The following is a 27806-nucleotide window of genomic DNA, read 5'->3' on the forward strand; positions in this document are numbered from 1 at the left end:
ATATCCTAGAATTTTAGAATAGATTTAGATGTTAATAATAATTCAGCTTCTTAGTATAGAATCGCCTTCTGTAATAAAAAGGTACCTTTTTAAAACAAACTTAATTTTCAGATGAAAATGCTATCTCATGTTTGTATAGGACTCTATAACTTATACAGCATTTTCATGTCCATACAACTGCTGTAAGGTAGGTGATAATCCCATTTTATAGACATGGAAACTGAGACTCCAAAAAATGACTTGCCTAGAGTCATACAGCTAATAAGTGGCAGCACTAGGCTTTAAAGAACCACCACCTCATTAAGATCTCTCCTCCCCTCCACCCAGTAAAACACAACTGCTTCACCTCTGACAAATGCCAGCTGCTCGGTATGACTGCGACAAAGAATCTTCTTCTCTGAGTTGGATTCTTTTCTGACAACTTTTGAACTGTAATGCTTAGAATTAAAATTACTTTTCTCTATTATTGTTGGGAGAGGAGGTCTTAAGAAAAGAATTAGGGTGCTGTTTGCACCCTAATTTTACGAGTACGTGAATACCTCGTACCCCAACACTTTGCCCCTTTTGTGCCCTGGGTGAAGTGTCTATCAGTGTTAGATATAATTTGGTGAATGCCGTGATGGTGGGAGAATATGAAGGAAGAGTATGACATTCTCTGGTCAGTTTGCTCTCTAGTTCAGATACAATCTGTGAGACTATAGCCCTTGAAGATTTCATGACAAGCTAGCATATGAAGCACACACTTATGTCCTGTTATAAATGGGTCATATAGACAAGTTGTCTTAAGTTCTTTCTGATTACACTTGTTTATATGCATGCCAAATTTCTTATGGAATGATGTTTGAATTCTGTTTTGAATCATGTAAATGCTGTCCTCAACGTGGGCAACTGAAGAGAAACACGAAGTTGAGGCTCTCTGACTTGAAGAAAATCTCTTACATAGAAACTTATTTTTTAGTTGTCACAGATGGTTGTAGATATAATGGAGAAATAATCTTACATGCTAACTTGTTACTAGAAGGTAGAAGAATTTCATTAACTAGTAAATAATACTTTTAATGGGGTACCCCAAAGTTGTTTTGTTTGCCTAATATTAAGCATGGGTGTTAAGTTGATAAATACGCTAGTAGTCTTCCTTGCTTGCTTTCCCATTCAATTAAAGTAAAATGTTAAAATTTTTATTTTATTTTTAAAGTAAATTTATATAACTTTTGTAAGTCTTAAATTCAGTCAATTATTAGAAAATTTCTGAGAAAGTAAACGTCATGTGGGTTAGTACTTTGTCTCTTTCCACAGTGGTTCGGTAATCTGGTAACAATGCAGTGGTGGAATGATCTGTGGCTGAATGAAGGTTTTGCCACCTACATGGAGTATTTTTCTTTGGAAAAAATATTTGAAGAGTTCTCAAGTGTAAGTATAGTGTTTCTAAGGCCTACTATAAATGCTAGGGGGAAAAATTGCTCATTTTTGCCTTGTATTTTTTATACGTTTGGACTTATAAAAATGTTTTTAAAAAGGTACAGTAAAATTGACTCTTGTTACTGATTGTCTATACTTTTTGAAATTTGACTAGCTAAAATTATATGAGATTATTTTAAATTTTGTCATTAAAATAAACATTTTTAATTGCTTTCCTGCATTTTATTTTTAACAGATGTGGCCCTTCTGCTCAGAGGAAATTCAGATAAGGTTGAAAAGCCTTTTTCACAGAACAGAACTTTTTGTTCTGTGTATAAAGAGAGAAAAAAATGACATTTTTTACCAATGCCGTCTATTTTCAGTGTGTAGATTCTTGTAACAGTGACACATAGGTTGATGCAGACAAATAATTAGACCTTTTTAAGTACAAATCATATTTAGTGCCCTTTTTCAAAGACTTGGAATACCATTTTGTTATAGGGAAACATAGTATTTCTTACTGTGTTAATTCAGTCTCTAGAGATACTTCCTATCCTTAGAGATAATAGGACACAGTAGGCTGCCATATGATAGATATTGCAAAAATAATTCAAGCCAATAGATGGAAAATGTAAAGATTCCTTTTTGTGACTTTCTATTAAGCTTCTTGGAGATATGATCCAAAGCTGGTTCCAAGCAGAAGTACCCTTGAGTTTTCACTCTTGAAATTTCTGTGTCAGGCTTGTTCAAAACTTTCAGGTGGTAGGAAAAACTAATTTTTAGCCAGAATACTAAGCAAGATATTCTAAATCTTTTGTATGCTATTTAAGCAATGAGATACACAGTTTCACCACTTGGTGGTGCCCAGAATGTTTAGAAGCAAATATATGCTACAGGGGTACTCATCTGCTGAGCTCTCAGAGAATTATTTCTGTTCTAAGAGTTATGTTTTATTTAAAATGAACCTCAATTAAGGGAAGTGTATACTATCTTAATAGAAAAGCTGGATTTTATATGAGAAAGCTTTAGAATCAGATTTTTTTTTTTTAATTTCAGGTTTTATTTTTAAAATACTACTAGTATTCATGTCAAATATCTGAATTTGACATTTGGTTTGTTTTAGTAATAAATTCTTAGTTCATATGCTGTTGTTTCAGAAATGCTGTTTTGTATGTGACTAGGTTATAACTTTTTTAGGTTATAACTTTATTTGTAAATTAAAAAACATGCATGAAGGGCAGTCTTCCTACATTTTCAGACACTTATCTTGGTTGTTTTTTTCATGATGAACTTAAATAACTATTAGTCTAATGCATGCAAATAACTACTATGTACTCTTCATGATATCCCAACCTGTTTAATTTTTTGTTAGTATGAAGATTTCTTAGATGCTCGATTTAAAACCATGAAGAAAGATTCTTTGAATTCATCTCATCCAATATCATCATCATCTGTTCAGTCTTCAGCGCAGATTGAAGAAATGTTTGATTTTCTTTCCTATTTTAAGGTACTGCTGTGCACGAAAAAAGTACCTGGAGTATTTCTGAAATTAATTTCATATGTGAGCAAGTAATATGATTTAGATTATTTTAAACATCAGGCCATGTTTTCACTTGTCCTGTTAGCTCTAATTAAATTGGGTTTTCAGATATTTGCTTCTATTTAAATCTTGGCCTTAACCTTTTGTTAGTTTTTCTTTCTTTCTCTGCCTCTCTTTTAAGTTCTGTGACTAACATTCCAGGCAATTAACCAGGTCTTCTAGCAAAATATCTTTTAAAGTTGGTTTACTTTCTAGATGCACAGGTAGAATATGTCCAGGGAAGAAAGGCCCTAAACAAGCCCTTGTCTGTGTTACTCGAATAGGGGTATGTTCCGAAGTCAGGATTGTCAAAATAAGTAAGCAAAAAGAGATTTTAAGAATTAAAGATTAGATTGCAGGTTTAGAAACAGACTGCATCACTCCTGAGGTTCATCCTTCAGCCAAAGATTAGATAGCCCATAAAACAAACAATAATACACACAGCCACGTATAGGAGACTACATGGGCACGCTGGCTCAGGGGCAAGGATGAGGAGGCAGGAGAGAACAAGAAAGCGGGATGAATGGAAACGGAAAACCCAGGGTCAGGGGGAAAGCGTTGACATGTTGCGGGGTTGGCAACCAAGGTCACAAAACAATATGTGTATGAATCGTTTAATGAGAAAGTAATTTGCTCTTCATCTAAAGCACAATTTAAAAAAAAAAAAAGAAATTAGTAAAATACAGAAAGGTATAAAGGAAAAAAAAAGAACACAGGCTGCAGATTTTCGGGTGAAGCAGAGGTCAACGTCATTCATATTTGTGGGGGAGTGAGAAAAGAGAGATGTATCTTTTGGCTTATTTGCCTCCTTACTCTGGTTATCAGATTTATTGATTAGTAAATTGAATCCCTGGACAGAGAAGAAAATACTCAAAAAGTGTGAGATACAATTCATGTCAAGAAACTCAAGGTGGATACTTGTGTAATATGTGCTAAATAAGTGGTCCAGAAGATTTCTGCCTGGGATGATGAGAATTTTTTTTGGAGGGAAATGGCATTTGAAGTGAGTTTTGAAGAATATAGGTAGATGGGCATGGGTAAGGAAGGGCAGGAAAAGGACAGTGAGGTCTGTAAAGAAACAGTCAGAAATACTAATGGGTATTAGGTTAGGGAGTAAATATTGGACTGGGCTGGAAGCTGCATGTAGGGCAGGGGAAAATGGGAAAGGTAACTTGCGGCTCAGTTGTAGAAGGTCCTAAATGCCATTAAGAAATCTGGATTTTTTTTTTCTGTGAGCAATGGGAAGCTTTAGAATACTTTTGAACAGAGGAACGACTTGGTCAAAGTTAGGAATATTAAACTGGCTTCAGTTTATAAGGTACATTTAAGTGGGGAGAGACTAAAGTCACGAAATTGCTACTCAAGTCCTGGAATAAAATGGTAAAAGTTTGAAATGAGAAGCCATAATGATAGTGGAAAGACAATGATGGGTATAAACAGCGACTGGGAAAGAAATATTTAAATGATGTACAGGGTAAGGAAGATAAAGGAGACAAAAATGTCCCCCCGGTTTCAAGCCTGATTGATAGGAGAATTATAGTACCATTGACAAACAAGGAAATAAATGAGCTATATTAAATATATTCCAATTACAGCTATGCTTATTGGAGCCCATACTGGACCTGTCATTAAAGACAATTTAAAACTTAGAGTTCTAATACGAAACTTAGTTTCAGACTTTCTTATTACAGAGCACTGTCCTTCTCCAGTTTCCACTCTCTAAACCAAGAATTCAGTGTTTGCTGATTATGTGGTCCTACAGCATAGTTAACCCCTGTCCATGTGATAACTACTTATCTCAGGATTGCTAATTTTGAAATAACCCACATAAAATTGAGAGAAGTAGGGCACTGAGTAATTAATTTACCAATATTATGTACAAGAATATTGATAGACATTCTTTTTGGTCTTCAAAATCATCAAGCATAGTTCTGATGCAAGTTGTTGTGTGAGAATTCATTCATTCAGCAAATCTTATAGTACTAGCCATGCAACAGGCGTTCTAAGTGCTGGTGATCAGGGAACAAGATGGACTGTGTCTGTTGGAGCTTCTGTTTCAGGGGTCAGAGGTTAGAGACAGACACTGAACAAGTGAATGAATACATAGGTATTGTGTCAGGTGATGACTATGAAAAATACAGCACCATAAGGGAAATGATAGTGACAAAGGAAATGCTGTTTGAAGAAGACCACTTGATAAGGTGATGTTTGAATAGCCATCTGAAGGATGTGAAGGAATGGGGCATGTGGATTTCGGGAGCAAGACTGTTCCAGGCAGAGGAAATAGCCAATGTAAAGGGTTTGCATGCAGAAAAAAGGTAACAGCAGGCCTGGGAATGCTGTACTGAGAAAAAGTCTGCTTGCAGAGTTGGCCCTTGATTGGCATCTGAGAAATTGGACTTTGGGAGTATTTTCACCATTCCCTGATAGGGGTTGCTCAATGTCCCTAAACTGTTTGTACAAACAATATGGTTCTTTCTGAACACTTGCTTGCTTTCTGGGAGTCTGGAATTTTGGTACATGCTAGGCAGAAAGTGACTCAAACCAAACCAAACCCATTGCCATCGAGTCAATTCTGACTCATAGCGACCCTACAGAACAGAGTAGAACTGCCCCCTAGGGTTTCCATGGAGCGGCTGGTCCATTCACACCGCAGACCTTTTTGTTATCAGCCATAGCTCTTAACCACTGTACCACCAAGGCTCCAGAAGGTGACCAGCCCCCAGTGAAAACCCTGGGTACTGAGTCTGTAATGAGCTTCCTTAGACGACATTTAACACATGTCACAACTCATTGCTGGGGGAATTAAATGCATCCTGTGTGACTGCACTGGCAGGTGACCGTTGGGAGCTTGTGCCTGGTTTCCCCTGGACTTTGCTCTGTGCATCTTTTCCCTGTGCTGATTTTGCTTTGTATTCTTTCACCATAATAAGTCATTGTGGTGAGCGTACCTATGGGCTGAGTCCTGTGAGGCATCAAACCTGGGGCTGGTCTTGGGGACCGCTGCATACCTGAGATGAGAGATAGCTTGGTATGTGCAAGTACCGGTGAGGAGCCAATGTATCTGGAGTAGAGTAAGCAAAGGGGAAAGTAGTAGATGAAGTCGGGTCATGGGAAGGGTAGGGTGTCTTTTATTTCTTCAAAATGAGGAATGTTACATAGTTTTTGTTTGTTACTGGGAAGTTGCAGTAGAGAGGGATAGAGGACAAAAAGCGGCTGTTGAGAACAAGAATGAGTACTTTTTTCTTTTTTTTTAAGGTTTTTTTTTTTAATTGTGCTTTAAGTGAAAGTTTATAAGTTAGTCCGTCATATAAAAATTTATATACACTTTCCTATGTGTTTTTTTTATGTACTCCTAGTTGCTCTCTCCCTTATGAGACAACACACTCTTTCTCTCCGCCCTGTATTCCCGTGTCCATTCAACCAGTCCTGTCCCCCTCTGCCTTCTCATTTCCCCTCCAGACAGGAGCTGCCCACATAGTCTCATGTGTCTACTTGAGCCAAGAAGCTCACTCCTCATCAGTATCATTTTCTGTGTTATAGTCCAGTCCAATCCCTGTCTGAAGAGTTGGTTTTGGGAATGGTTTCAGTCTTGGGCTAACAGAAGGTTTGGGGACCATAACATCCAAGGTCCTTCTGGTCTCAGTCAGACCATTAAGTCTGGTCTTTTTAAGAGAATTTGAGGTCTGTATCCCACTGTCCTGCTGTTCTGTCAGGAATTCTCAGTTGTGTTCCCTGTCAGGGCAGTCATCGGTTGTAGCTGGGCAGGAATGAGTACGTAAATTTATAGGACAACTTAAGAGAGTATTAGGTATTGACTTCACTTATGGGTATCTAATAATCTTGATGCCTTAACATGGCTAGGTTTTTATCAGAAATTAAATTCACTCAAAAGCTTCTTGAGAGCCTACTATGTACTAGGCATTGTTCTAGTCATTGAAATTGAGCTTTTCAATTTTTCCCTCAACTAGCATAGTCTAGAAGAGAAAATAAATACCTATAACAGATTCAGGAATTTATATAAAGTGTTTTCAAAGATAGTAAAATATGGTATTTATTTTCAATCAGGGACGGCTTCACAGAGAAGGTGGTGATGGTTTCAAGATTGGGAGCAATGACATGTGCATGAGCAAATAGTGTGTAGACTGAATAATTACATGCCTGATTCTGCACTGTTGGTGTATGTTTGCTGCCCCATACATTCATCAGTTCCAAACATATTTGATGTGACTGCAGGAAGAAGAGAGACCTTGAATACTTCGGCAACATGATAAACTAAAATTAGAAATTAATATACTACCTAGCAGAAAGACTTGAGAATTCTGCTGATTTCGGCAGTGTGCGAATGAATTCAACCAATAACTTTAAGCAGCAAGGATGGGGGTGGGAATGCCACAGAAATTTGGCGTATTTTTCTATTAAAAATAAACTTGTAAACACAGCTTTCCAAAGGCACAGATAAGTAATATGTAGACAGTGAGTACACTGAAAGACCACACCGATGGCTTATGGTAGAATTAGTGTGCGTGGGAATCTACTCCTTTAATTCTTTTTCAAATCCCTTAAAATAATTTTTCAGGCAGTTTGTACACACAATCCACATCTGGTTATAGGAGACTAAATAATAGTGCATTACAACAATGTTCTATGCATGTAAATAAAGATTTACAATGATTATATTTTGAATTTTGAATTCTTAACTCTATAATCTATGGTATTCTGTTATTTTTCTCCCTTTTCTCCTTTTTTTTTCTTTTTGGAATAGGGAGCTTCCCTCTTGTTGATGCTGAAAACTTACCTTAGTGAAGATGTGTTTCAACATGCTGTTGTACTTTACCTGCATAAGCATAGCTATGCGTCCATTCAGAGTGACGATCTGTGGGAGAGTTTTAACGAGGTAAGCAACCTCCGTATTTTACTTAGCTTATAAAGTAAGAAGACAGGATTTCTTTTTGTATTTTTATCAAATACGTAAATAAGTCTGTGGTACTAAGGATAGTTATTTAAGAGGAAGGGGGGATGGAGCTTTGTATATAAATATCTACAAATAGGGCACTGCATTGAAAGTCAAGAAATGGGAGTAGTGTTCTTAATCGTTGAAAAAATGGGTGTGTGGCCTTGTATGTAGCCATTTTTATTCTGTGTCGTAATCTCCATTTCTGTTCTGCGGGGAAAGTTGTCTTTTCTGCGGGGAAAGTTGTCTTTTCTGCATTAATGTAAATTACTATAGTTTTATTTGATTTTTTTTTTTTTTAAATCTCATTTCCTATTCTTATCCTTTCCCTGCCATTTGTAATTTTTTTTTTTTGGTCTGTACTCTGCCTTCTGAACCTCTTGTCTTTTGTAGCCCTTTTCCTCTAAAATAGATGATATATCACAAGTTGGTTGCTCATGGGCTGCATACCACACTGCCATGGGTTTGCTGTTTGCATTTTGTCATGCCTGCAGATATTCTAAAAAGCAGTGTAATTAGTAGAAGTTACGCTTCATAGCAGTGCTCGAGCCCAATCCACCTCCTGCATGTGTGCTAACTGCTTAAGTGTTTGAGTTTGTTACCATGATCCACGTTAGTGGTTTTTAATGTTTTGGGAAATCACAGACATATTTGAAAATATGATGAAACTTCTGGACATTTTGCCCAGAAAAACCACATATGTGTAAAATATCATGCAAAGTTTCAAAGCTGAATGGACCCTGAGTTAAGAACCCCTCCTCTGGATCCTTTCCATGAATTCTTTCTGTTTTCTTGCCTTGTCTGGAACCTGGTATTTTCCTAGCTGTTAACCCTTTTCAGAAGACACCTTCCCCTGTTGTTTGCAGTTGTCATGGAGAAGGGCCAGTTTTTATTACGTGAGAGTTGCTTCCAGGCCATTGTTTTTTTTTCTCTTATCATTTATTAACATTTCACTTGAAAGCCATGCTATTTACTTTATACATCTTGTCTTATCTTCTGACGTTTAGAATATATTTCTATCTTCCTCATTGACTTCAACTTTTTCATCATAGTATTTTCCTATCCCAACCTTTTCCCTAACGTCATCCTCAGGTTTTTCAGCATCCACATCAAGGATACCTCATACACTAGCCTCTGCTCATTTGAGTTCTGCTTCCAAGGCCCAAAAGTATGACCATCTTGCTTTTGGGCAAATGTGTTTTCCTCTCAATCTCTGTGCAGAAATACAGAGGTCAGGGCCCTGAAAAGTGTATCACAATGAATTGGGAAGATTCCCTCCATCTTTTTGTGCTTTAAAGAAATAGGCATATGGTGATTGAGGTAGGACCTGCCATAGTGGAGAGATATCTCCAAACAATTTAGGTACATAATGATTTTAGTTACAGGCAATCCAAATCCATATGTAATCTAGAAAAATAATTTGAATTATCAGTTTTACCCACCTGCTTTAAAAAGAGACTTTTTAAAATTGCCTCTTAATCACTGATACCAGATGCCTTAGGGGCAGTGGGCTTTAGAGGGTCTGTGACCCTCTTACACTGGGTGCCAGATTTTGTTGGTAAATTCATGTTTTTTCTGGGAAAGAGGGTGTATTACCACAAAAAAGTTTAACACTGATGTAGGGAAGCTTAAAGTCAAGGCAAGTGACCTGTTAACGTTTTACTCTTCTGCGTCTGCCAGCTGCTCCCTAGCATTCCTATAGCATTGAGCCTTTAAAAGATGAACTCTTTAACATTTATGAAGGCAGAGGGTCCAGGGAACAAAGAGAAACCTGGACCCTGTTGACTCATGGGAGTGAGTTAATAGCAATGCTTCTGATTCTAGACTATATATCATTATTTGTATCTTGTAAATTGTATTATTGTGGCCTAGAAGAACACATATGCCTTCTTAGGAATTTTAATTAATGTTCAGTTGGTTGATAGCATAGGTACTGCTTTTCTCACTCTCTTTTAGGAGCCTTGGTAGTGCAGTAGTTAACAGCTCAGCTACTAACCAGAAAGTCAGCAGTTCGAATCCACTAGCTGCTCCTTGGAAACCCTACGGGGCAGTTCTCCTCTGTCCTGTAGGGTTGCTGTGAGTCAGAATCGACTTGATGACAATGGGTTTGGTTTCTGGTTTGGCTAGTTATCACTTAGTTCTATTCCAGTGTACTTTCCTTTTATCAAAGTTGCTCATTTACCTAGATTAAAAATGTAGTCTCAATTCGGCATTCATGCCTCTTTGTATTCGCATTAAATATAGTCTTCATAGAATGTGCTAGGGAAAGAAGAAAGGGTAGAGACAAATTAAACTGGTTTCTAAACCAGTTTTTATCTTGAAGCAAAAATAATTTGTTCTTTTTTTAATAGGTCACAAACAAAACATTAGATGTGAAGAAGATGATGAAAACCTGGACCCTGCAGAAAGGATTTCCCTTAGTGACTGTTCAAAGGAAAGGAAAGGAACTTGTTGTACAACAAGAGAGATTCTTTTTAAATATAAAGCCTGAAATTCAGCCTTCAGATGCAAGGTGCATGCCCTCTTTCTCTCCATTCTGTCTTCTTTTGCCCCCTCAGGCAAAACATTTTTAAATGTTTTGTAATCATAGGTTCTTAAAAAACCTAACAAGATTATTCCTCTTTGGTAATAGCTTCAAAGATTTCACCCCATTTCCCAAAAAAAGACACATCATTTATAACTGACTTAAAATTGAAAAGAGTAATAATCTTACAGTATTTTCTTTTTACAGCTACCTGTGGCATATTCCACTATCCTATATAACTGATGGAAAAAATTCTCAATCAGTATCCTTACTGGATAAGAAATCAGGTAATTACTATAAGAACTTTTCTGATAAGAGATTGGAAATAATGTGTTAAAAAAATATTGACCAAGGGACAAAAAGGAGATAACACTTTCCAGTGTGCAGACTTCCTGAGCTGGTACACATATGCAAGCTTCTGTATATCACGCACAAAACTGGTCTGTCTTTAGTCAAGTGAACTAAAGTGCAAAAAGTACAGGGAATGTCCTGGCAGCCCTGGTAGAAAATTGCAAGTGCTGTGTTCCTTCATCCTTGATCTGCGTTTTATGTCACAGAGTAAGAAGTAGTAGAAGTAGAGCAGTTTCTTAAAGTATGCTCCGCTGGCTACGTTCTAGCAGTGGGTTGGGGCAACTGCATTTTTACAAGCACCCTAGATGATTCTTACACATAATAAAGATTCAAATTTATGACCTAGATTTATAGGAAATAATTATTAATAAAATATCCTGCAGATACGTGTTTTCTGGTAATGAGAAAATGGGGCAAAAAATTATGATAGCAAGGAGAAAGGGGATAATAAAATGTAAAGGTGATATATGCTGACCCACAGGGAGCCTATACAAAGCGATCGAAATGTAGTTTCTGACTGTTAAATACTACCATGAATACCACACCACATGAAAGAACATAAGGCTCTTGGGTTCTGTAGGGACCATTAATGATGCCTTAGAGATTTATGGAAAGGGGAGTGTCTTGTTTGAATTTGGAAATGGTGTTCAAGCCTGTATTTTTGATGGGGGTGTGTAGCTCTGTGGTAAGGGAATGGACTTTAGAGCCAGATTGCCTCATTCGATTCTTGACTCCACCGTTTATAGCTGTGTGATTTTAGGTGAGTTGTGTAACCTCTCTGAGCTTCATTCCTTCAGTTATAGAATGGAGATAGTAACTGTGCTTATTTTCTAAGGTTGTAAGGATTAAATGAGTTACTATCTGTGAATTGCCTAGAACAAGATCTGGTATGTAAGTGTTACATGCTATGTAACTATGAGCTGTCATCATTAATATTGGTGTTACTAAAAAAGTAAATCTTTAAACAAAGTATATCTACATTACATAAAATCTGGAAAATGTAAAACAAACTATCATCCTTTCATAACTTCTCCCATAATTATTTTTTCTTGTCACTTTTTTAGTGAATATATTTAGTTGAAATCATTGTATACCTGTGATTTTTATATCTTGCCTTTTTTTTTTTTTTTTAACTAAACATGCACAGTAATTGACTTCACCTTTCTTTTATCATTGGACACTTGATTCCCCATTATCTTTATTTTAAAAAGCCTCCGTAAAAATTTGGCATCTTAGAGATTTTCCAGTAGATGAATTTTGTTCTTAGGAATGCCAAGAAATGAAATCACTGTGTTACCTTTTGTGATTTGATGCATGTTACTAATTTGCCCTTCTTTTGTGTGGTAACATTTGATAATGCCACCTGAAATGTGCGAGCATGCCAGTGTCGTTGCACTTTTACCAGAGTAGAATGTTGCAATAGCAACAAAAATCTCATTATTTTCAAAACGCTATGAACGGTTGGTGATGTCATCCTATCTTTGGGCAATGTAGCATAGCTGGAGATGCAGGGGAGTGTTGCTTTCTTTGATGAAAACAAAACCCCAAACTTTAAGTGGGCCCCAGAACAGTAGTCTCTGACCTAAGAGAGGACAAATAACCCTATTTACCTATTCCCTGTAGCACAGCCAAAACATGGCTGGAACATTTGAAAGGGGCCAAGAAGGAAATTTTGCAAACCATCTGATAGTGAATTAATTTTTGGTGGTATTTGAAATAATTGGACATTAAGAGATCTGCTTTTATTGTCCCTTTACCCTTTAGCTCAATTTATATGAGAGTTTGTTAAACTCTTTTTGAAATTCACACCCCATAGGGTAGCTCATATTTTCCTGCTATCGCCTTTTCTTTCTAAGCCTGGCAGTCTGTACTTCAGCTGCACAAAAATTCTCTTCAGCAACTCAAACATGCCGTTCTTCCTCTCTTCTCTGGGCATATGCTGTCACCTCTCCTTAAACAATGCTCCTATTCATTCTTCAGAACTCAGCTGACCCATTGTTTGCCTCCAGGAAGCCTTTCCTTACCAAGACTAGTTAGATGCCCCACTTAGGTGTTCAAATAGCATTCTCTACTTGCCCAGTCATAATATACTATAAGTGCTGTTTCATTTGTATCTATCCCCTCTTGAGGATAGGGATCATGGCTGTGTGAATCACTTTTGTAACCTTAGCATTCAGTAGGCACACAAACATTTATCGAATGAATAAATTTTAGTCAACATGAAGTGATTCAATTGCAGATCTCACTGTTGTATGGAAAGAGCATTCAGAGCCTTATGAAATGAAATCTTCTGTTTCCCTTCATTTGAAAAGACTCTTAATAAAGAGGAATATACAAAATATACTATAACACAATTGGTTTAATCCTGAGCTGGAACCGAGCCAGCGGTGATGAACACAGGGTCTGTCACTTCTTCTCAATTGTGATGTTTCCTTTGCTGCTGCTGTTACCGCCGCCGCTGCTATTTTAGTTCTTGCCAATTCAGTTTTTTAGAGTCCACAGTGAAACTGTTTGACCCTTAGGATAGTTGGGTCTTCTTGGTTCTTAGTGCTCCACTGAGAATCACTCTTACTTTAAATGCATTTTTCATTTTTTCTTTTCTCAAAAGAAATGGAGCAGAGAGGGTGACTTCAAGCTTTTGTTATGCCCTATGACTTTTGTTCAGTGTATTATCTTCATGGTTTGTTAGACCTGTAGTATATTTTCATATGTCCTAATTTTGGGGTTGCTGGTTAGTACATTAGTTCAGTTGTATAAAGGAATTAAATTTGGCCCGTATCTTTGTCACTTTTCTCCACATATATTAATTCTGAACATATAATATATGTTGTACATAAGATGGGCTGAAAGGATCCCTTTTTCCAGCCTACATACTCAAAAAGTGTCTCGTTCTCTTCTCTGCCCTCACTTGCCCAGACCTTACTAAAGCCCAAGCTTTTTCGCCATGGGAAATTTTTATATTAAATCTAATGTGAAACATTCATGCTTCTGGATGAATACGACTGTACCAGAAATATTTTCCTGAAACCAAGGGACATGTCATTGGAGTAAAAAGGCAGGGAGAAAGAAGAATTAAAAAGGGCATGCAATTAAAACATTTATCATGTGCTAGTCACTGTTCTTGCCTTTTCTTCCCCCTAATAAAATAAAGGAGAAAGAAAGGAGTATTGGAGAAAACATTGCTTTTGAAAAAGAGGTTGTAATTCAACTGCCTGTATCATTCTAGCATTGTGGAGCAAACCAGACAGGAAGTTTTGTAACTTTGTAGTGAAAACTTTTTTTTTTTTTTTTGGATTCCTGTGCTTCATGTTTCTTTTTAAAACAGTAGTTGATTTTTAAAACTCCTAGACAAATGGTTTTTTTAAATCAATATTATATTACTTCATCTGGGTTTCTGCCATTTAAGGTTAGAGTTGCTCTTTTTTACTACGCAATGGACTGTGAAAATTGAACTGTTAATCTGTTAATGATTTTATTAAATTAAAAACATATGAGGGTAGCCTCATCCAGATTTTGGAGCTGTAGTATGCAGTTAACCTCCCTGTGTACAAAGCTGTTATTTTTGCTATCTGTGGCTTAAGGTCCTAAATTCTCAATTATTCAAAAGACCTGAAAGAGACTAATCTCTTGCTGTTTTAAAAATGATTCCTCTTTTTTTTTTTTAATGATAAGTCTCTGCACTGCTTTGTATTCTGCCATCTCAGCGCTAGTAATAATTTCAGGTACACTCCCAGCTGTGTTCTTCCCCTCTATCATCTGGATTTGACTGGGTTTATAACATGGCAAGTTGCTTATCAGCCAAAATATTCTGTTTTTCAGTGTTTTCCTATATTTATCCGGTGGAACAATTACCATGCTTACCATTCCTTCTTTTTTTTTTTTAGGGCAAAGGAGATTTAGGGCCCTTCTTCCCAAAGCCCTTTCTTGATAAAAGCTCTGTAGAAGATTATCTTTTTTGAACTGGAGAGTGTTGATACTTTTGGGTTTGCTAATTGTTTTTTTAATGATAAGATAATTTCATTATTCGTAAGTTAATAATGATTCCAACTTGGAGCAGCTACTATTGCCATTACAAGTATTTCTTAGAACTAATCCTGCTCTGGAAAAAGAAATAAACCCTGTTTAATCTAATTGAGTTTTCCCCATCTGTTGCTGTCTCAGCAATACAACAGAAATTAGTACGGAATTTTGTAATTAAAAAGTCTGATTAGCTGATTTGCCATGTTAAGACATATGTCTGAACATCTGCTGAAACGTCTTCTGTAGTATCATGAGAATTGGAGTAACTAAGATATAAGAGTATCTGATACATTTGAATTAATTCATGCTTTTTAGGTTGACAAACCTCAAGGCTTAGGGTACTGAGTAATATATAATCTCTGTGTTTAAAACGTGTTTCTAAAGCATTTTGTATATAAAAACCTGTACTATATAATTGTTACAATAGTGAAAATTTTAAAACAGCCTACATGTTTCAACATACGAGATTGATTAAATTATGGTCTTTGTCTTAGTCATCTAGTGCTTCTGTAACAGAAATACCACAGGTGGATGGCTTTAACAAAGAAAAGTTTATTCTCTCACAATCCAGTAGGCTTAAAAGTTCTAACGTAAGGCGCCAGCTCCAGGGGCAGGCTTTCTCTCTGTGTTGGCTCTGGAGGAAGGTCCTTGTCATCTGTCTTCCCTTGGTCTGGGAGCATCTCAGCATAGGAACCTCAGGCCCAAAGGACACGCTCTGCTCCCGCCATTGGTTTCTTGGTGGTATGAAGTCCCCATGTCTCTGCTTGCTTCTCACTTTCGTATCTCAAAAGAGATTGGTTTACAACACCACCTAATCTTGTAGACCTCATCAGTATAACTGCCGTTAATCCATCTTATTACATCATAGAGATAGGATTTACAACATACAGGAGAATCACATAAAATGCTGGGCAGTCAAACAATACTGAGAATCATGGCCCAGCTAAGTTGACAGGTATTTTGGGGCAACGCAATTCAATCCATGACAGTCTTGAAATGAAATATTATGCAGGTACTTGAACAGTACGTGTGAAGACATTGAAAAATGGTGAGGTAATCTGATAAGTGAAAAAGAGGACAAAAATGAATGGATATAGCTCCACTGTATAAAATGTAATAACAATTAAAACATGTATAGGAGAAAGCTTGGCAGAAAATGTACCCCCAAAATGCTATCATTATCTGAGCTTAGCTTATTTTTCTTACTTCTACACTTCTTTCTCTTGTAATTTTAAAAATTAGCTTTCTGTAATTTAAAAATGGAAAAAAAAAAAACTTGTCACAAATATCTGCAGACGTTTAGGTTTGATTTGAAACTATTTCTTGTATTATTTATTCATTCATTACTTCAATAAGTGTTTTTTGAGCACGTGCTAGGTGGTGTATTGTTTTAAAGGCCGAGAGATTAGCAGAGAACAAAATAGGAACCTCATGGAGCACATATGCTAATAAATAGTAAACCTTAAAATACTTGGAAGCATCTTAATTATATTAAATCCCCTTCCTTGTAGCCAACTTCAAAGGGCATTTCTTGATGAGTAATTTTAACTTTAAAATTTATACATATATTTCATTGTCGTTTTTAACTCCTCGTTATTTTCATGTTAGTTGAAATCATTCTGTAGAAATTTCTTACAATTCTCTCAGGGTTTATAGATGTAATGATAGGGGCATGAAAAGTGTATATAACCTTTCTATCCTCTTTTAAGTCAATTAATTATTCCCTATTTGTACCTAGTGAGACCTTAAGCCTGCTGTCATGTTTATTTTGCTAGCTTTAAATTATGCAACTTTTCTAAATGGCTGTGTTCTTCCTTTGCTAACAGAAGAAAAGACAAAGGCTGAGATAGTACACATTTTATATAGTGTCTTTGCCTGCTGCTTACCCTATACATACTCTCCTTTCTCCTTGCCTGTCTCATCTAGCCATAATGAACTTGAAAGCCAGTTCAGAGCATGGACCGAGGGCACTCTCCCTAATCTTTGAACACGTAGGGCCTCTACTCCACCCTCTTTACCTAAAAACACCTATATATCCTTAGGTCTCAACAGATGTTATTTCTTCGGAGAAGTTGCTCCTAATCTCCCCTAGAGAGGTGAAACATTTCTTTGTGTGCTTCCAGAGAATGCCATGCTCTCTTTTTCCTATCAGTAGCACTTAGATGTGACACTGTGCTTGCCTGTTTACATTAGACTGTAAGATTCATGAGAGTAGACATATCTACTTGTTCACCGTTTGATCTCTAATGCCTAGCCTGGAGCCAGTAGTACACAGTAAATAACTGTTAAACCAGAGAGTGGTGATCTTTGTTGACTTGAAAATAGCTACACTGAGAGGCAGACATTTAATTTCTTAGTAGAAGAATTAAATATGAAAATATGAAACCACCCAATGTGGGGCTTGAAGCCACGACCCTGGCATTAAGACTACCGACTGAGCACAGGTCATTTGTTACAGTGATTATGTGATGATGACGGTTGCACCATATGATTGATGTAATTGGTTTCAGGGAATTCTACAAGGGAAAAATGTTGAATTGGCAAATGTGTTACCTATATTTTTGCAACAATAAGAAATATATATACCATATTAACTTTGAAACAAAGTGTTTATTTACTATTTTTTTCCTTCCTCTCCTCTCCCCACCCCCCACCTTTTTCTTTCTTTTTTTTTTTTTTTTTTGGTCTGAATTAGGTGTCATCAATCTTACAGAAGAAGTAAAGTGGGTCAAAGTCAATATAAACATGAATGGCTATTATATTGTACACTATGCAGATGAGGACTGGGAAGCACTGATCAAACAGCTGAAAACAAATCCTTATGTTCTGAGTGATAAAGACCGAGCCAACCTCATCAACAACATCTTTGAACTTGCAGGGTAGAATATGCTTGGTTTGTTTTTGTTTTTTAAGCAAGTATTATTGAGGGGGAAAAAAATATTAAAACAGTTCAAAAGAACTAACATATATTGCCTGTTAGTACAACTCGTTTTGAAATGTCGAGGAGGTGTAAGACACATTCCTTGTCGTTAGGGGCTTTATAATCTATTCAGAAATATTAGCTACAGGTATTGGACAGTTAAGTAAAGTAAAACAAGCTTTAAATAATATTTTAATACTGTAGATACCACCCAGCAGGACATGTATTTTGCTGAATGAATTAATATAAGAGTTCAGGCTTCGTTTTATTTCATGAGAAATTTCTGTCCAAGCAGCAATTGGTTTAAGGATGAAACTTAGTGTTTACCCACGGGTTCAAGGGATATCTAATGACTGGAGCGCCTTTATCTGTGTACTATCTGTCTCCTCAAACACTTGTATGGTATTGAATCCCAAAGTCAAGAACGGCACTGACCTTGTATAGATACCCTCTGAATAGAAAGATTACCAGTTTAGATCTTTAATGGGCCTGGAGATACAGCGGTCAAATGTGTTCTGTCTGACTGTCCTCGACCTTCCCATTTTGGTCCATTTTTATGAAGTGGCCTTCTTATATTATCTCAGCCATCATTATTATTATTTCTACAAAATGGTTAATTTTTAAAGTATGCTCACCATAAGTTCACATAGCTCTTAACAAGTTTGACGAATTCCCACACAACCAAAAAATAAAATTTTTTTGAGTTTCTGATTCAGACGCTGTCTCCACTTCACCTTTGGTAAATGTAATTAATAAATAAAATTAATACTTTTCACCTTTCCTCGACCAAGACATTATAATACTTTTCTTGAGTCAGTAACAATTTGCAGATGACCTGTGGAATAAAAGATGAGCTATTATTTAAGCTCCATAAATACACCTTTAACCTTGGATCGCATGAAGTTAACCAAAGATAATAAAATCTGTAACTTTACAGAATGTCATTCGAACTTAAATTTTAGGTCTTTAAAATTCACCAAGTTCAAGTTTCTCTTTCAGCATGCATGGAATTCATCTGTCTGTCTCTGCGTATTTACCTTTCCTCTTCTTTTACTCTTCAGCATTGGCAAGGTGCCCCTTCAAAGGGCCTTTGATTTGATTGATTATCTTGGAAAGGAGAACCACACTGCGCCCATCACTGAAGCCCTGTTCCAGACAGGCCTCATCTGTAACCTCCTAGAAAAACGGGGACACATGGATCTGGCCTCAAGACTGGTGGTATGTCTTTCTGCGAGCTTCTCTTTGTTGCTTGACTTTAATATTGTTATGCATAGTCTTCTATTTAACCAGTAATGGGCTGAAAAAGCAAGCAGTTAAATTCAACTTTTTCCACCTTCCTAATTTTGGAATCATTACTTTGGATCAAAATGTCTTTGCATACTCTGAAGAACTGGTAAAAGCTTAGTATGATGTGTCTTGATGGAATATCAGAATACAGACTTCTGTCACTGCTGTCAAATCAACCAAACCCAAACTAAACCCAATGCCGTTGAGCTGATTCCGACTCATAGCGACCCTATAGGACAGAGTAGAACTGGTCTATAGAGTTTCCAAGGAGTGCCTGGTGGATTCAAATTACTGACCCTCTGGTTAGCAGCTGTAGCACTTAACCACTACGCCACCAGGGTTTCCTGTCAAACCAAGGTTGCATGAAAAGAGTCCCTTACCTAGTATGTTTTAAAGCTTTGATTCAGACCCAGATTAACCTAATATTTGTGTTATATCACTGTATTTTAAATTAATTTGTGTTCTCGCAATGACATCTTTCAAAGGATACCTTCTTACTGGAAAAATTAAAGCTGTTTCTTCCTGTTTTGTTTTTTTTTTTTAAGATTTTAAATTAAGTTTGAAAAGTTTGGAACATTCATTTAAGCTTTAAAATGGCAGACCCACATACTAGTTGCTCTCTTGAAAATTAAGTCAGTTTACCATTTAATGTGATCACTTTTATATCCAAGATGGTAATAACAGTAGTTCTTTACGATATTTACATGCATTTCAAAGAAGCATGCAGATAACTTACTGGTCTCTTTAGGGCAAACTTAGACCCAACACAGACTTTCTACGGTTAGTATAGTAAAGATATTGGCCCTTTGTAGCCAATTGGGCTACTGTGGAAGATGTACCTTTGGGTTGTTTGCAATTCGAGGCTCTTAGGAATAGCACTGCTATTGATACTCTTACACGTTTGTATGTATTTCTCTGCGGTATATGCCCTATAGTAGAATTGCTGAGTTATAAAGTATGTATAGTTAATATTGTAGTGCCAAACAATTTTTCAAAGTCGTTGTATCAGTTTATACCCCTACTAGCAGTGTATAAAAATTTTAGTTGCTTCACATCCTTGCCAACACTTAGTATTAATAGTAAATCTTTTTCGTGTTAGCCATTCTAATGGGTACGTAGTAGTATTACAATTTTAGCTTTAGTTTGCATTTCCGTAACGACTAATAACGATGAATTCCTTTTTATATGTTTATCAGCTGTTTGGATGTTTTCTTTTGTGGAGTGCCCAAGTCTATCACTTATTTTTTCTGTTGGGAATATACAAACGTTCTTTATGTATTCTAGATACGAGTTCCGTATTGATCATGTGTATTTGCAAATACCTTCTCTCATTCTCACTTGTCTTTCTATTGTCTTGATGGTGTTTTTTTATTAACATAAATTCTTAATTTTATTGTAGTTTTTTTAAATCAAATATTTGCCTACTCCAAGGTATTCTTCCATGTTTTCTTCTGAAAACTTTCATGTTGAGATTTACGATCCATCTGGGTTTGATTTTTGTGTATGGTGTGAGGTAGAACCCACATTGACTTTTTCAACATGGATATCCAGCTGGCCCAACACCACTGTACTACAGTGTTTACGTATATTTTTCATTGTAGAATACTTTGAAGGTGATTAGTGCCATAACAAGTCAATACCATTTGGCATAGTGATAAATAAGATTTGTTAGTACATATTACTTAATGTTTTCTCACTATTCAAGGACATTGTTGAGACTGAATATATCCTAAGAGGAGACAGGATATCTGCCTGCTCTGAGGCTGCCCAGCTAGTAAAATTTCCTGGTGGCAGAAGGCACTTTTCTCCCTGCTTCTCCCCATTAGCTCTATGTAGGACCGACCTAGTGCTGAGGAAGCTCTTGATACTTCACGCTAACCCTCTGCCTAAGGTAGATGCTAAAAAGCAGTTCAAGGAGTTGGACCTTTTGAATATTTTCCTACTGCAAGATTCAAGTAGTAATTCTTTTCAGCACATCTTCATCTTAGATGATCTCCAGTTCTCAGACAGATGTGTGTTTTTGCAGGGTTGGATCCAGGGCACTGATGGATAGACGTAAAGGCAGGAGGCGTAGTATCTGTTTCTAAGACGAGGGGCCCTTTTACTGCTGTAGGTCTTAATAGACTCAATTGTTAATTGAAAGTCAGGCTAGCTTTAGTTTATTAAAAGGGGGAAACTATCTCTTTAAAACACTTACTTCAATCTTAAAGGTATTCTGGTAGCTTCAAAACTCAAAATATGAAATCTGACACACTGTACATAGGGGTTGGGTGGCAGACATTTTTAGATCCTTGGATCCAGTGTTCAGATAACATTGGTGTTTAAGACTAGGGTCTGGTTCATTTTCATCTCATGATTACCAGGGCATTGTGTGCATTAGTGACCGTTTTGTGATATATGCTGTGGTATTATGGTGGATGCAGTGTACAGGCACATTTGAGTTGTTTTAGATTGTTCACGTGACGTTAACAGCTGATCCCAACCATATTTCTATTTCATCACTTACGCATCTGTCATTCTTTTGCATATGAAGGATTGGTGGGAAAGACCTTTTGCAATAAAAGCTGACATTTCACTTTTAAAAAACTCAGTTGACCCAGAGCTCCCTGGGCATATCAGTGTAAAATTAAAGCAGTAAATCAAAATGTAATACGTAATTGCCAGCATCTTTCCCTATTTTATTTTTAAAATCATTTTGTGTTGTTGTTGTTGCGTTTTCTTGCATATCCAGTGTTTGTGGCTTGTATCAAGTTATTCTCTCTCTCCACTTGTCATTTTCTGTTTCCGTAATCAGAGGGTTGGATTATATTAAGTTTAAATTTCAAAAAACTTAATTTGGGACCGTGGAAAAGCAGATTTCACTTTATTTCAAAAAGGGGATGGTAATTTGAAGTACTTGCTGTGTTTTATTAATATTAGAAATATAACCTGGATTACCTATGAAAATGATCATTTTTCATAGCAGCAGAATTTTATAAAAGCAAATTACTCTTTTTTCTTGATAGAAATCTTTATTCTAATTTATTATCTTATCTTTTGAAATGTATTTACAATAAACTACCTTAGTAATTTCTCTCAATGATTTGGTACAGGGAATAACTAGCAAAATTGCCTCCTGTATTTCTAAGAGTAACTTATTAGGAATTAGCTGTAATATTTTCGAATGTTTCTTTTGCTTCTTGCACTTTAAAGTGCTGTTTTTCCACTGGCTTCTTTGCGTTTTAGTCATCTCAGAGAGCTTTGTCATTTTTTACCACTGAGTTTTGTTTTTTTTTAATAACATTTTAAAGCATGTAACTTTTTTATTTTTTGCCATTCATCCTTTGTTTCTGTTTGATGTTGGCGACTATAAGAAGGTTTTAAATTTCTTTTATTCTTTAGTCATTTCGGACAGTTCACTGTCATGATGCCATTGAGAAGGTCAGGCCAGGGGAAGACAGCCTGTGCCAGTGCGGTCATGTGTGTCCAGTAGGCTCTCCTGCATTGCTTTTATGTTCCGTGCCTTATCAGTCAGCATGGCAACTACTTTTCCACTTCATGTCCTCCCAGTGACACTTGGCTTTACCACTCGCACATTGTACTAACATGCCTATTCTCACCTATTTCATTGCTTTTGAAATGAACAAACAAAAGCGAGTTGACATCTTAGCACAAATTTTGAGTCCTTCTTGCACATATTCTTTTTTTCACCTCATATTCAGGACTAGAAGAGACTTACTCAGAGAAGGTCTGCAGGTAAAATGGCCTCAGCAGTTTAAAAAGTTCCTGATTCATTTTAGGTATTGACAGTAGTACTTTGGAAGAATCTAATGCTCTGGAAAGAGCTTGAACCAATTTTCTGGGATTAAAAGTTTTTGCATGTGGTTATCTGTGATACTTGACTACTTGAGAAATGGTAATGGTGGTGTTGAAAAAATACCAGTGGAAGGAAATCCCCCTGTGCTGAGAACCCCGGAGAACTGGGGAGGCCCCCTGTGAATTTTTTCATTTTGATTCTCCTTACATAAAGCCTTGAGGATTATTTTTTAAAACATCTACACTTTTTATATCAGAATATTTGTTCCTTCTGGTAATATTCATAAATGTCTATTTCGTATGATGATTTTTTAAATTCCATGTGTCCTCATCCCTTCCCATGCACAACGGCTTGTAATACGGCAATACTTCCATATACTATGAACAGCTTTTAGGCGTTGTTATGGAGTGAGACGTAAAAGGAAGAGAAATCTCTCGATTTATTAATACTGCAAGTATATACAATTAGCAGTGATATCTCATTCAGAAGTAACTGTAACTGTGGGCTGGATAGTAGAAGATATTAGTGAATGACTGTAAATTTTAAGTGTGATAAGGTATGGCTATGTGGGAAAATGTACTTACTTCTGGGAGTTGCATGCTAAAGTATTTGGAATGAAATATCACGATGCCTCTGACTTCTTTGATATGATTCCACGAAAACCAGAAAAAGCAAAGTGTATGTGTATGTGCTTTCTACCCACATATGGAGACAAAGCAAATGGAAGAGTGATAAAAACCTGTGACTCTAGATGAACAGCATCTGGTGTTCATTCTACTATTCCTGCATCTTTTCTGTAGGTTTAAGTTTTTTTAAATAAAAAGCTGAAGGGAGAAAAAAATAACTATAAACGACTATTCTATCCAGCAGACCTCTTTTCTTGTTAATTTGGTTAGATTAACTTGTTGTAAGATCAAGCTAGTTAATATGTTAAATATATCTTTAATATTGGATCCAGACAATGATCAGCAAAAAAGTACACTTTTCTCTCATTGCCTAATGAATTTACGAATTCTAAAGTCTGAGGGTCAGGAAGTACATATACTCTGAGGGTCAGGAAGTATCGACTTCAGCAGTGGTTATAGATGATTATTTTGGGCAGGACGATTATTTCTGAGTACACACAGAATAAAGGTTTGCTACTGCACAGAAACCATTCATTCTTTCTGTGTTATATCATTAAAAGTCTTTGTTGCCTATAGCAGCCTTATGTATTGCCCTTGTTATTGGATAGTTTCATCCCAGCTGTATGTGGACTTTGATATGTCAGTTGATATTTAGTAATATGTATTTTTTTTTTTTCTCCTTGGGTAAATGATGGGAGAAAGAAATTTGGTTGTCCTGATTTTTCTGACTATCCTAATTATTACTCCATTATAATCAATTTTGTCTCTCTAGACCAGAGTATTTAAATTACTTCAAAACCAAATCCAACAACAAACCTGGACTGATAAGGGCACCCCATCTATGCGAGAGCTCCGGTCAGTCTTGCTAGACTTTGCTTGTACCCATAGCCTAGAGAACTACAGCGCTACTGCCGTGAAGCTCTTTGATGATTGGGTGGCATCCAATGGAACTCAAAGGTAAAGTGTACTCTACTCAAATGAACTCTTCCTCTTCATTACCTCACATCATATCCCGAAACCGGGATCTTTTTTTCCTGGGTCATAAATGCTGTAAAACTGTGTGAGTTTTACTGTAGGTGAACTCTGTGCATCTTTCTTCTTAAACAAGTCTCTTTAAATTTAGGACTAGCACATATCATGTGAGGAGTTAGCAGTTAGTAGAAATGGTTTTGGCAATAGTTGGTTCTCTCCAGGTTCCTTACTGGTCATGATGGAAGAAGGTTCAAGCATCAGATGAATAATTGGGATAGGGGTTTGGGTAAGAAATTTTGAGGTTTTTCCCTGGCTGATGCAAATGGTTAACGTGCTCAGCTGCTAACCAAAAGGTTGGAGGCTCAAGTCCACCCAGAGGTACCTGAGAAGAAAGTCCAAGTGATATACTTCTGAAAAATCAGCCATTGAAAACCATACGAGCACTGCTGTACTCTGACACACATGGGGACACCGTGTGTCAGACTCAGCTCAATGGCAACAGTTCCTCCTCCCTTCTGCCCCCATTTCTGAGATTTTGATAAAAGAATTTGGTCTTACCCTTCACCACCCTCCATATTTGCTGCCACGTTTCTACCACGGAACTTACTTTATGATAGCCTATGAGTTGCTAGAGGGCAGGGACCGTGTCTCATTCTCTTCTTCCAGCATCCAGCAAGTTGCCTGTCTGGTTTCTATACATGCTTTGATGTTGTTGTTAGGTGCCGTCGAGTCGATTCTGACTCGTAGAGACCCTGTGCACGACAGAACGAAACACTGCCCCATCCAGCGCCATCCTTACAATCATTGTTATGCTTGAGCTCACTGTTGCAGCCACTGTGTCAGTCCACCTTGTTGAGGGTCTTCCTCTTTTCTGCTGACCCTGTACTCTGCCAAGCATGATGTCCTTCTCCAGGGACTCATCCCTCCTGACAACATGTCCAAAGTATGTAAGATGCAGTCTCGCCATCCTTGCCTCTAAGGAGCATTCTGGCCACACTTCTTCCAAGACAGATTGGTCCGTTCTTTTGGCAGTCCATGGTATATTCAGTATTCTTCGCCAACACCACAATTCAAAGGCGTCAACTCTTCTTCGGTCTTCCTTATTCATTATCCAGCTTTCACATGCATATGATGTGATTGAAAATACCATGGCTTGGGTCAGGCGCACCTTAGTCTTCAGGGTGACATCTTTCCTCTTCAACACTTTGAAGAGGGCCTTTGCAGCAGATTTGCCCAATGCAGTGTATCTTTTGATTTCTTGACTGCTGCTTCCATGGCTGTTGATTGTGGATCCAAGTAAAATGAAATCCTGGACAACTTCACTCTTTTCTCCGTTTATCATGATGTTGCTCATTGGTCCAGTTGTGAGGATTTTTGCTTTATGTTGAGGTGCAGTCCATACTGAAGGCTGTGGTCTTTGATCTTCACTAGTGCTTCAAGTCCTCTTCACTTTCAGCAAGCAAAATTGTGTCATCTGCATAACGCAGGTTGTTAATGAGTCTTCCTCCAATCCTGATGCCCCATTCTTCTTCATATAGGCCAGCTTCTTGTATTATTTATTCAGCATACAGATAAAATAGGTATGGTGAAAGAATACAACCCTGATGCACACCTTTCCTGACTTTAAACCAATCAGTATCCCCTTGTTCTGTCCGAACAACTGCCTCTTGATCTATGTAAAGGTTCCTCATGAGCACAGTTAAGTGTTCTGGAATTCGTATTCTTCACAGTGTTATCCATAGTTTGTTATGATCCACACAGTCCAATGCCTTTGCATAGTCAATAACACAGGTAAACATCCTTCTGGTATTCTCTGCTTTCAGCCAGGATCCATCTGACATCAGCAATGATATCCCTGGTTCCACATCCTCTTCTGAAACCGGCCTGAATTTCTGGCAGTTCTCTGTCGATATACTGCTGCAGCCGTTTTTGAATGCTCTTCAGCAAAATTTTGCTTGCATGTGATATTAATGATATTGTTCTATAATTTCCACGTTGGGTTGAATTACCTTTCTTGGGAATAGGCATAAATATGGATCTCTTCCAATCAGTTGGCCAGGAAGCTGTCTTCCATATTTCTTGGCATAGACAAGCGCTGCATCTGTTTGTTAAAACATCTCAATTGATATTCCATCAATTCCTGGAGTCTTGTTTTTCGCCAATGCCTTCAGAGCAGCTTGGACCTCTTCCTTCAGTACCATCGGTTCCTGATCATATGCCACCTCTTGAAATGGTTGAATATCGACTAATTCTTTCTGGTATTATGACTCTGTGTATTCCTTCCATCTTCTTTTGATGCTTCCTGCGTCCTTTAATATTTTCACCATGGAATCCTTCACTGTTGCAACTCGGGGCTTGAATTTTTCTTCAGTTCTTTCAGCTTGAGAAACGCAGAGCGTGTTCTTCCCTTTTGGTTTTCCATCTGCACCTCTTTGAACATGTCATTATGATACTTTACTTTGTCTTCTCGAGAGGCCCTTTGAAATCTTCTCTTCAGTTCTTTTACTTCATCAAATCTTCCTTTTGCTTTAGCTGCTCGACACTCAAGAGCAAGTTTCAGGGTCTCGTCTGACACCCATTTTGGTCTTTTCTTTCTTTCCTGTCTTTTCAGTGACCTCTTGTTTTCTTCATGGATGATGTCCTTGATGTCATTCCACAACTCTTCTGGTCTGCAGTCACTAGTGTTTAATGCGTCAAATCTATTCTTCAGATGGTCTCTAAATTCAGGTAGGATATACTCAAGGTCGTATTTTGGCTCTCGTGGACTTGCTCTGATTCTCTTCAGTTTCATCTTGAACTTGCATATGAGCAATTGATGGTCTGTCCCTGGCCTCGTTCTGACCAGTGATTTTGAGCTTTTCCATCGTCTCTTTCCACAGATGTAGTCAATTTGATTTCTGTGTGTTCCATCTGGAGAGGTCCATGTGTATAGTCACCGTTTATGTTGGTGAAGGAAGGTATTTGCAGTGAAGAAGTCATTGGTCTTGCAAAATTATATCATTCGATCTCTGGCATTGTTTTTGTCACCAAGGCCGTATTTTCCAACTACTAATCCTTCTTCTTTGTTTCCAACTTTCGCGTTCCAATCGCCAGTAACTATCAATGCATCTTGATTGCATGTTCGATCAATTTCAGACTGTAGCAGCTGATAAAAATCTTCTATTTCTTCATCTTTGGCCCTAGTGGTTGGTGCATAAATTTGAATAATAGTCATATTAACTGGTCTTCCTTGTAGGCGTATGGATATTATCCTATCACTGACAGCGTTGTACTTCAGGATAGATCTTGAAACGTTCTTTTTGATGATGAATGCAACACCATTCCTCTTTGAGTTGTCATTCCCAGCATAGTAGACTATATGATCGTCTGATTCAAAATG

General features: G+C 37.2%; 1 protein-coding gene across 1 annotated transcript in view; it reads left to right on the plus strand.

Moving 5' to 3' along the window:
* The window catches only part of LNPEP (leucyl and cystinyl aminopeptidase), a 109622-nt gene that overhangs the window by 68931 nt on the left and 12885 nt on the right, over positions 1 to 27806 (plus strand). The window contains exons 7-14 of the mRNA XM_010589595.3: positions 1297 to 1410; positions 2771 to 2905; positions 7743 to 7874; positions 10283 to 10443; positions 10663 to 10742; positions 17522 to 17705; positions 18808 to 18964; positions 24228 to 24412. Of these exons, the coding sequence (XP_010587897.1) occupies positions 1297 to 1410; positions 2771 to 2905; positions 7743 to 7874; positions 10283 to 10443; positions 10663 to 10742; positions 17522 to 17705; positions 18808 to 18964; positions 24228 to 24412 (1148 nt within the window). The remainder of the gene's footprint in view (positions 1 to 1296; positions 1411 to 2770; positions 2906 to 7742; positions 7875 to 10282; positions 10444 to 10662; positions 10743 to 17521; positions 17706 to 18807; positions 18965 to 24227; positions 24413 to 27806) is intronic.

This window comes from Loxodonta africana, chromosome 2 (genome assembly GCF_030014295.1).
Source record: "Loxodonta africana isolate mLoxAfr1 chromosome 2, mLoxAfr1.hap2, whole genome shotgun sequence".
In the NCBI taxonomy this organism is placed as follows: Eukaryota; Metazoa; Chordata; class Mammalia; order Proboscidea; family Elephantidae; genus Loxodonta; species Loxodonta africana.